This window comes from Bison bison, unplaced genomic scaffold, assembly GCF_000754665.1.
Source record: "Bison bison bison isolate TAMUID 2011002044 unplaced genomic scaffold, Bison_UMD1.0 scf7180017864472, whole genome shotgun sequence".
NCBI classification, from domain to species: domain Eukaryota; kingdom Metazoa; phylum Chordata; class Mammalia; order Artiodactyla; family Bovidae; genus Bison; species Bison bison.
The window spans coordinates 3,756,185-3,766,472 of NW_011495033.1; the positions used below are offsets into that span (position 1 = coordinate 3,756,185).

The 10,288-nt window shown below is 53.5% G+C and overlaps 1 protein-coding gene across 2 annotated transcripts in view; it reads left to right on the plus strand.

Annotated features, from left to right (window-relative positions):
• Positions 1-7,457, plus strand: part of PHF12 (PHD finger protein 12) — a 39,685-nt gene extending 32,228 nt beyond the window's left edge. The window contains exons 9-15 of one of the 2 annotated variants that reach the window (XM_010861391.1): positions 340-1,135; positions 2,325-2,450; positions 3,283-3,426; positions 4,259-4,357; positions 5,043-5,125; positions 5,688-5,826; positions 6,192-7,457. In XM_010861391.1, the coding sequence (XP_010859693.1) occupies positions 340-1,135; positions 2,325-2,450; positions 3,283-3,426; positions 4,259-4,357; positions 5,043-5,125; positions 5,688-5,826; positions 6,192-6,526 (1,722 nt within the window). In that variant the 3' untranslated portion in view covers positions 6,527-7,457. Of the gene's footprint in view, positions 1-339; positions 1,136-2,324; positions 2,451-3,282; positions 3,427-4,258; positions 4,358-5,042; positions 5,126-5,634; positions 5,827-6,191 lie in introns of those variants that run through there. The other variant, XM_010861392.1, reaches the window with a different exon arrangement.
• Positions 7,458-10,288: the final 2,831 nt, after the last annotated feature.

Consider the following 10,288-nt stretch of genomic DNA (forward strand, 5'->3'; position numbering starts at 1 on the left):
AGTAGACCTAGAGAAGTTAGGTGGCATTGCTGGACACACAGCAGGAGCTTGGGTCCTTGCTGGAGATTGGTGACGAGGTGAGCCTTAGGGGCAGAGTCAGAACGGGAACCCCAAACCCTGCTGACCAGGGTGTTGCCTGCCGAGTGTGTACCGACAAGCCTTGCTTGGGAATGGAGATGGAATCCTCTCAGGAGTCAAGCACACCCTCTCTGGGCATTCGCGATGGGACCTCGGAAACAGTGCTTGTCGGCTCTGCTGTAGCCCTGGCCGCTGTGGCAGGAAGGACCAGCGCCTCCCAGGCCTCTCACCCTCCTCTCCTCTCCTCTCCTTCCGTTGCAGTGGCTCTGTAGTGTTGTTGCGCTCCAGTGCAGCATATTGAAACATTTATCTGCTAAGCAGATGCCTTCGCATTGGGACTCTGAACAGACAGAGAAGGCTGATATTAAGCCTGTTATTGTGACTGACAGCTCAATCACCACCTCCCTGCAAACAGCTGACAAGGCACCTCCACCTTCCCACTACCCCTTGTCCTGCCCCTCAGGGCTTAGCACCCAGAATTCCCTGAGCTGCTCTCCACCCCACCAACCCCCCACCCTAGAGGACATCAGCTGCAGCTCTTGTGCGGAAAAATCCAAGAAAGCCCCCTGTGGGACTGCCAACGGGCCGGTGAACACAGAGGTGAAAGCCAATGGCCCACACCTCTACAGCAGCCCCACTGATTCCACGGACCCCCGGCGACTTCCAGGCGCCAACACCCCCCTACCCGGCCTCTCACACCGGCAAGGCTGGCCCCGGCCCCTCACGCCACCAGCGGCTGGGGGGCTTCAGAACCACACCGTCGGCATCATTGTGAAGACAGAGAATGCCACTGGCCCCAGCTCTTGCCCCCAGAGGAGTGTGGGTCTTGTCCCAAGCCTACCCCCTTCCGTTCCCAGCTCTTGTGCCAGCATCGAGAACACCAGCACTTTGCAAAGAAAGACTGTCCAATCCCAGATAGGACCTCCGTTGACAGATTCAAGGCCACTGGGCTCACCCCCAAATGCCACCCGGGTGCTCACTCCCCCCCAAGCAGCAGGTGATGGTATCTTGGCCACAGGAGCCAATCAACGATTCTGCTCACCAGCGCCATCGTCAGGTGAGTGCGGCTCAGCCTTTCATGCTCTTCCTGGCAAATAACTCTTAAGGTTCAAGCAACACTTGTATCCCTGTAAACGTTCCAGAGGACTTTGATCTCCGTATTAACTGTCCTTCCCCCCGTTTCTATGATAGAAGAGAAAGTGCCTGTTAACTTGTCCCTAATTTAAAGGCGGGACCTTTAGGCTCTGAAGGTGATTTCCTTAAGGTAACCTACTGAGTCAGTCAGTGCAGGGGTAGAAGTGGAGCCTGGGTCTCTTGACTCTCCCCTCCCATGCTCTCCAGGCTTTTTGTCCCATCACTTTAGAGGAGAGCAGCTGGCTCCCGGAAGCTGCCGTGGTCAGCCTGAGGGTTACGGCCTCTGTGTTTGATGATCCACTCCATTCCAGATTCTCAGAGACAGCTCGTTTGAAGGAATTGCTGTGTCAGGGAAGGCAGGGCCGCAAAACAGCACTGCCCTCCAGAGTAGGCAGAGTTGGGTGCCCGCAGAGGTTGCTCTGGCCCGAACGCTTGCACTCGGGCCACATTCTACAAGGCAGTCCCATAATGCTACCTGGGCCGGGTGTAGACCCGCTCTTTCAGCTGTCCCCCGTCAGCATTCAGGACCTCAAGGTTGCTGACCCCAGCATCTGAACCAGGTTTCAGATGCTGCTGGAACCCCCTGTGGTCTCTCCTGTCTGAACTGAACTGGCCTCCTAGTCAGCTGGGAGTCTCGGTGACCAGGTGACTGTGACTTCTCTGCATGGGGGCCCCTGGTCCCAGGATGGCCCCTACTCTCAGGCTCTCATCCTGTTTATCTCTGAATACCAGCCTGGCTACCTTTGGCACCTGTGAGTCCACTTTAGGACGCAGGAGCTGCAGGGGCAGGCATCGCCTACTTGAGTGAGCAGAGGCAGCCGGGAGGTATTCATGGCCCAGAGGACTAAGCTGTCCCACCACGTCCCCCTGAGCTGTAGATGTCACTCGTTCTCGTGCTCTGGGGACTCCTGCGTGCCCGGGTGTGTTGTCATTCCACCTGCCCTTCCTCACCACACGTTTTTAGCTCTAGGAGTTCCAGAGCCTATGGGGTGAGGATCAAGAAGGGAACATCACCTTGGGCCCGAAATCCAGGCCTGTCTCTGCAGTGGGGGATTGGACCGGTGGGTTTCCCTCAGGCAACGTAAGTAACAGTCTTCCTGCTCCGTCCCCAGATGGCAAGGTCAGCCCCGGCACGTTATCCATAGGAAGCGCTTTAACCGTACCCTCTTTCCCAGCCAACTCTACTGCCATGGTGGACCTCACCAACTCACTTCGAGCATTCATGGATGTCAATGGAGGTGAGTGAGTGAGTCGCTGCGCCTGTGCAGTGTTCAGCTCATTGCAAAGGGGCAGAAGGGGCCCTGATCCTAGGGGGCAGGGAGGTGGGAGGACTGTAGGAAAGAAAGCCCCTTCTCCCAATTCTGCTGTATAAGATTGAAGGCAGGAGGAGAAGGGGACGACAGAGGATGAGATGGTGAGATGGCATCACCGACTCAATGGACATGAGTTTGGGTAAACTCCGGGAGTTGGTGATGGACAGGGAGGCCTGGCGTGCTGCGGTTCATGGGGTTGCAAAGAGTCGGACACGACTGAGCGACTGAATTGAACTGATACACATAACAAAGACAAAGGGAGCGCAGAGCCAAGCTAAACCAGCGAGAAGAGAAGAAAGTCACTTTAGGCAGATCACCTGGACTTGAATAAAACCAGGAGCTCCCAAAGGAGGGACCTCGTCTGTGAGAAACCCCCAAAGTCAGGGAGAACTGGAGCAGTCCTTGATCTCTGTGAGCAGGGAGGTTAGAAAGTCCACACCTCAATACCAGACATCGGGGCTTCCTCTCATCCCAGGTAGGCGAGTGGTGTCTTGCTCCACTTTCTTGGATCGCTGTACCTAACGTTAAGCTGCCCCACTGCAGGGGGCATCTGCCCAGGCTGCCTGCAGCCTCGTTGCAGAAGAGCCAGTGAGATGCTTGGCTCCAGGCCCTGGTACCACTTTGTACTCTGAGTTGTTTGAGAAAAATCACTTGGCTGAATTTTAGGAATGCTGAAATATTGGCTCTGTGACCCTCACCTATTGCCGCATTTCATTTCCTCCTCAGCTGCTTTTTAATCTTTCTCTTTGGTTAATAGAAATCGAGATAAATATGCTGGACGAGAAGCTGATCAAGTTTCTGGCCTTGCAGAGAATACATCAGCTTTTCCCCTCCCGGGTCCAAGCTTCACCGGGCGGTGTCGGGGCACATCCGCTGGCTTCTGGAGGGCACCACATGGAAGGTGCGCATGTCCACGCCACCCCTCTAGGTCCACCTCTGCATGTACACAGCCATCTCCCCCCACGGAGAATCTCCGTCCTCCATGCAAGCCTCTACTGGGCTTAATGAAACACCACAGTTTCTTTTCTCAAAAGCAGAAAGGAGATGGCAACCACCACTTTCAGATCAGGCTCGGGAGAGTGCTTGCTGTAACTCATCCCTGTGAGACAGAAAGCAGCTAGGGGTGCCTTTGGGTATATGTGATGTGCTTTCTGCTCATTTGCTTCTCAGTATTTGAGCTGGAAGGATTTTCCAAAAGGCTAACTCTGCTTAGGACAGACCTTTGAGCGTTAGCCAGTAAAAGCCTTGCTGCTTAGAAGTGGGATCCTCAGACCATGAGCATCAGTATCACCTAAGAGCTTGTTAGCAGAGCTCGGCCCCACCTCAGACCTATGGAATCAGAATCCGCATTTTAACAAGATCCCTGGGTGATTCATACTCAAAATTAGAGGAACATTGGTTTGTGCCTTCTGGGTTTTTTGCACAGTCTCCTTTATAATATCAGTTGGTATATCCCTGATAAACCAACCAGCAGCCCTTGTGCTTCAAGTACTATCATCCTTGAATTATATGGTCCTCTTCAGAGATGGTCCTTTTTACTCCCCCGTGTGGGAAACGCTGTTAAGTGGGGGGAGAGAGCTACACCCTGCAGCAGCTTTGTGTCAGGTGTGAGTTTGGAAGGATGACTCATCCAATGGGGTTATTTTCTCCATGACCAAATGTCCAGCTTCTCTTGTGTGTTTGGGCCCCAGGTTCTGTTCCTGAACAGTCACATCCCTATGTTTGCCTTGCAGTGCAGAGAAGGGAAGTACAGGCCCGAGCTGTGTTCTACCCCCTCTTAGGGTTGGGAGGCGCTGTGAACATGTGCTATCGAACCCTCTACATCGGGACAGGTAAGCCAGGTGGGAGGGGCGTTGAATCTCTCCAGCCCTGAAGAGGAACACCCTGACCCATGGAGGCTAGAAAGGGAGGGACGCCCTCTCCAGGTTTAACCCAGCAGATGTCTGGACAGGAGGGACTTTAGGGACTGTCGGCTGCCATCTTCCCGCTTCAGGCCTTGTGCCCCATGTGGCATCAGACTGCCCGGAAGTCAGCCCTGACTGCTGCTCAGTGAGCATTCAACAGCACAGGAAAGACCTGAGCAGAGGGCACGTGCTGTGTCCCTGGCGACCTTTGAAGAAGTGGTGGGGCTGACACGCGTGTAACCCATACTGGGCCCTGCGTCTTGCCAGAGGGACAGGCAGGCCCTTAGCCTGGAAGGGTCCCTTTCTCTCAGATGATGCTGTTTCTGGGCCATGCACCCCATGTTGTGCTCGCATGGAGATCACTCCCTGCACCCCTCTGGGCAGCATCCCATGTTCTGAAGCACATGAGCTGGCAGGGACATCTGTTCTTTTACAGGGGATTGGAAAAGAGAGCAGTTTTTGTTCGAAAATATAAGGAGAGGGCCCTGAGCTTACCTGTCCCTTGAGTTCCCGCCCAGAAGCTAACTCCCACCCTGCTCAGCTCCCCCGCGCATCCACCTCACAGTCTGTTCTTTGCTTTCCTTTCCTCTGCTCTGCCCTCCGCCCCTCGCAGGAGCTGACATGGACGTGTGCCTTACAAACTATGGTCACTGTAACTACGTGTCCGGGAAACACGCCTGCATATTCTACGATGAGGTGAGGGTGCCAGAGAGCTCTGCCAACCTGAGGCCTCTCCCAGCACTGGGGTTTTGTTCAGTGCCCTGGGTGAGGGGAATGGGATGGGGTCCTCTCCTTCTCTTGCCTCCCTGGCATTCCCGGAAGAGAAGAGCCTTAGGGTGAAGGGCATCCGTCCTGGGGAGTAGGGCCCCTATTTCTCCTGAGGTGGGTCAGCAGGCCCAGGGAGGGACGAGGCACCCTAAGTGGGGCGGGGCAGCGCGGGGGGACCCACATAGAAGGAACCAAGCCCTCCAGGCGTGTCCCTGTGGGTTTCATCATCGTCGTCTTCACGTGCCAGTGAATGTCATTTCACCAGGAGCCCGTGCTAAGGAGGCAGCGTAATGGGAGGGTAGGAAAGAAAGCTTTCTTGAGGACATGAGTCTTGAGCCCATTGGAAGGGGCAGGGCAGCGGGGCGTGACGGGGAAGGAAGGAGGGAGCTCCCCGGTAGAGCAGCACAGCCTTCTCCATGTGTCCTCTCTCCCCTTAGCCCCAGGCCCCACGCAGCAGACCACACATCTTATCTTCCCTCCTCCTCCTCAGAATACCAAACATTATGAGCTGTTAAACTACAGTGAGCACGGGACAACGGTGGACAATGTGCTGTATTCATGTGACTTCTCTGAGAAGACCCCGCCAACCCCCCCAAGCAGTATTGTTGCCAAAGTGCAGAGTGTCATCAGTAAGTTGGAGCAGAGGCCTGTGGCCACGGAGCCTGCCCTTTTTGGACACTTGGTCTGACGCCTCAGAGTGGCTGTGGCTCACTGCCATGACCTGCTGTCGCTCGCCCTCCCGGTCCCGTTGGCCAGGTTCTCCTTGCTCATGGGCCCCGGAAAGGCCACAGAGAAGCACGTGCTGTGCACTCCCATGGGTATACACACCTACCTTGGGAGCCTCAGACCCCACCCCTCCTTTCTGAGCGTCCCTCACCCCAAGTCATGCAGCATTTTAGAGTGGGGAGGTGCAGGGGCCCCACCCTGGCCAGCGGCCCAGGTGGGGCTTGGCTGCTCACTGTTCCTCTCTTGTGACCTTCCCCTTCTCTCCCAGGGCGCCGCCGGCACCAGAAACAGGATGAAGAGCCAAGTGAAGAGGCAGCCATGATGAGTTCCCAGGCCCAGGGGCCGCAGCGGAGACCCTGCAACTGCAAAGCCAGCAGCTCGAGCTTGATTGGGGGCAGTGGGGCCGGCTGGGAGGGCACGGCCTTGCTGCACCACGGCAGCTACATCAAGCTGGGGTGCCTGCAGTTTGTCTTCAGCATCACTGAGTTTGCGACCAAACAGCCCAAAGGCGAGGCCGGCCTGCTGCAGGATGGGGTCTTGGCCGAGAAGCTCTCTCTCAAGCCCCATCAGGGCCCCGTGCTGCGCTCCAACTCCGTTCCCTAGGACTGGCGGCTACTCCGTCACCCGCCCGTCCACCCCACCCAAGACTCCTGCAATGCAAAAATGTACACAAACCAAGCCCGGGTTTTTTTTCTATACTCCACCGGAAACCCTTCGACTACAATCTTTGCATGAAATGAAGAAACCTTTTGACTGTTTTTTAAAAATCCTTTTTCTTTTCTCAAGTTCTAGGGGGCATTTGCACATATATTTGTACTCAACATTTCATGGGAAAGCGGCAGACCGAGCTGAGGAACAGCGTGGGCAGGGAGGGGAAGGCCGATGGTCTGGACACCTCCGACACAAAAAACCGTTCCCCACCCACCTCCTGCTCCCTCCCCCTCGCCCGCCGTTGTAAAATAATCAGAAACTTGTTCTATTTTGTGGCAGTGACAATAGTTTTATATTAAAAGAAAAAAATACAGTTTTCATACAGCAAAATCTATACAATATCATTGTTTTATTTAATATAAAGATCGTACCCACCCTCCTTCCATGGTTCCCACCCTCCAGGTTATTTTCCCTTTCTGCAGCGGTTGCACTACAGGTAGCTACTGTGTATTATGGACAAATGAGAAATGAATTCTTTTTCTGGCTGTCCATCTTATTTTATTTCAAATAAGGAAAAGTGTATTTGGATTTTGTGTAAATACATCTAGTGATGACATTTTTTCAATGTTTTTAAAAACTGTGTACAGTACTACATGTGGTAGAGCGTTTTCTTCAAATTGTCTATTGTAGCAAAAACGTTTTTGTCGTAAACCTGTTTTGTCTCCTTTTTTTGTTCTCTTGCCACTTCTCTCCTCTTCCTCCCACCCCTGGCTCCCTCCTCTCCCCCCTCCCCCACAACTAGTACCGATGTACATAGTAATTGTAATGTTTTAGACTTTACAGAAACTTTCCTGTATTCTGTATATAAAAAAACAAAAATACTTCAAATTATGTTTTCTGCCTGTCTGTCCTACCTGTCATCACCCTTAAGAGGGAACCGTCCTGAGGCCCTGGTCCCACAGCCCCACTGAACAAGTCTCATTCCCAGATCCTCAGTCCCCAGGGAAGTCAGGAAGAGGGCAGGTGTTGGAGAAAAGTGTGCCCAGGGTGGGAAGGCCAAATGGAAGGGGAGGGGTTCCGCTGCAATGGTGGGTTGTTGTATGGCTTTGTGGGTGACTTGAGGGAATTCAGAGGGCTTGAGCATTTGATGTGATCAGATTCTACAAGAATCCCAAGAGTACTACTGATCCCTGGTCCTCTTGGCTCCAAAACCAAGACATTAAAATAGGAGATGGCTGGACTTCTCTGGTGGCTCAGTGGTAAAGAATCTGCCTGCCAAAGCTGGGCACTTGGGTTCGACCCCTGGTCTGAGAGGATCCTACATGCCTCGAAGCATCTAAGCCCTCACCTAGAACCCATGCTTCACCTCAAGAGAAGCCACTGCAATCAGAAGCCCACACACCACAGTGAAGAGCAGCCCCCACTCACCGCAACTAGAGAAACCCCACACAACCAAAAGTATTTTTTTTAAATAAGAGCATGAGACCTCTGCATTCTGCTCCAGAAGCTTTAACCCAAGCAGTTGGGGCTGTCTTTCCTTCAGTTATTTGCTATCATTTTATCCATCTCTTCTGGGAGAAGTCGTAACACCTGGGTTTCACCCCCCTCCCCTGCCCCCAGCCCTAGCTGGGTATGGAGCAATTCATTATTTCAAGTATCACTCAAGTTCCTCCAGTACCCAGCCTTTGCTGGCCTTGGATCTTTGTCTCAGTAACTTGCTGTGAGCAATCATCAGGGCAGATGTGGCCCCTGCCTCTTGGAGCTTAGAATCTAGTGTGGAGCAGTTTGTTTCAAATGTCTGAAGAACAAAGAAATCCAGTCTGTAGACTCAGTTATGCCACAAGTAACTCTACTCGCAGTCACAAGTTTACAACTGCAGCCCCTGGACAGATGAGTTCACCCATTACCTAAATTCTCAGGCCTCCAAGCTCCCTTTTATTTAAACAAACTATTCCTTCTTGCACATTATACTTAAGAAACTTTATCTGCCAAGTTTTTCCTGAAAACCATCTCATGCTTAGAGAACACAGCTGTGCGTATGCATGCCAGCGCTGTGAAGAGTGCATGGTACCTGTTTGCATGTCAGGATTTTGTTTTGGTGGGGGTGGAGAGCACATCCATTTATTTCACTCATATTCCATCCCTAGTCTCATCCCACAGTATGGATACATGAACGCTGAATCCATGGTGCAACTAAACAGGAAACCGCTGGAATCTGAGGTCTGACCCTGGCTGCCACCCACCCGTCTAGCTTTGCCTCCACCACTCTCCTCCTCCTCCCCCGATGGGCCTTGTGAACTCCTTAAGGGCAGAAACATTGTTCTGCTTGGTATTTCCAAGGCTACCTGCACTGCTGGGCATGCTGTGAGTGCCAAACAACAGGTGCTAAATTGGACTGGATTTCTCCTTTCTCCTGGCAAGTCACCTGGCCAGAAATAATACCCTTACCCATGCCTCCCTAGCTGTCCCCACCCACACTCAGCCATCATAATCACTTCTATTCAGTAATGAAGCCTCTTTACCTATTTCTCCCACCTGTCAGAATCATTCCAGAGACAAATTTCCTCCTGAAGATCAGAGGACAGATTTTACACTCTTCCTGCTTTTCGGAAATGGAGGGGTGGAGGACTTCCCTAGTGGGCCAGCAGCTAAGACTGTACTCCCAATGCAGGAGCCCCAGGTCCAATCCCTGCTCAGGAAACTAGATCCCACGTGCTGCAGTTAAGAAGACCCGGTGCAGCCAAATACATTTTATATATATATATAAAGGAGGGGTCTGGTGGGGTACAAGGAGGTGGGAAGATAGACAGCTAATGAATAAGTGAATCCTGACAGCCCTGAACTGATGGTGCCACCCTGCATGCACTGTGTCACCTCTCTGACCTCCATGGGAAGAAATGAAAAGAATCCTAGAAGCTGAGGGGTTACCTCGTGGCTCAGCTGGTAAAGAATCCGCCTGCAACGTGGGAGACCTGGGTTCGATCCCTGGGTTGAGAAGATCCTAGAAGCTGAGGGCTGAAATTAGAGGATAAGGAACTGATGGACTTGTTCACAGAGGGCAAAGAATCCAGGACTAGACTCACTGTCAGACACAGCAGCATTCAGGAGCCCACCCCTCTCCAGAAGGGAAGGACTGCTACATACTGACACCCAGAGAGCCCATCCGTCTGCTAAGCCCCTTCCTGCAAGTCTTCTGCAACAGAGCCCAGCACAGAGTACAGGTACACGCGAAGACGGTCATTCATGCACACACTGACAGAATACAGATGCATGCACACACCTGGAGGGGCTCGAAGCCCACAAACTCACACACCTACAAGGTGTTCACACGGGCGCGCTCACACAGGATCCAGAGTCACGCACACAACCTAAAGGACGATCACAGGATCCATGGGCACATCACATACCAAAAAGACTAGCACCTTCACTAGAGGTGCGTGTACATACCTAGAGGGCGCTCCCAGGCGCAAACGCACATAGGCACCTAGGTTTTCACACCAGCGCACACCCCGAGGACGCAGACGCACGCCTAGGGGGCGCTCCCAGGGCCCACGCACACACGCACGCACACATATCCCTGCCCTGTCTGCCGCCCGCCTCCGCCTCCGCCTTCGCCAAGCCGAAGAGCGCCAGGCGCCCTTCCAGGCCGGTGCGGGGAGAGCCCGCAGCCCCCCGGGCGGCGATCCAGGCGGCTCCCGGCCTGGGCGGGAGCCC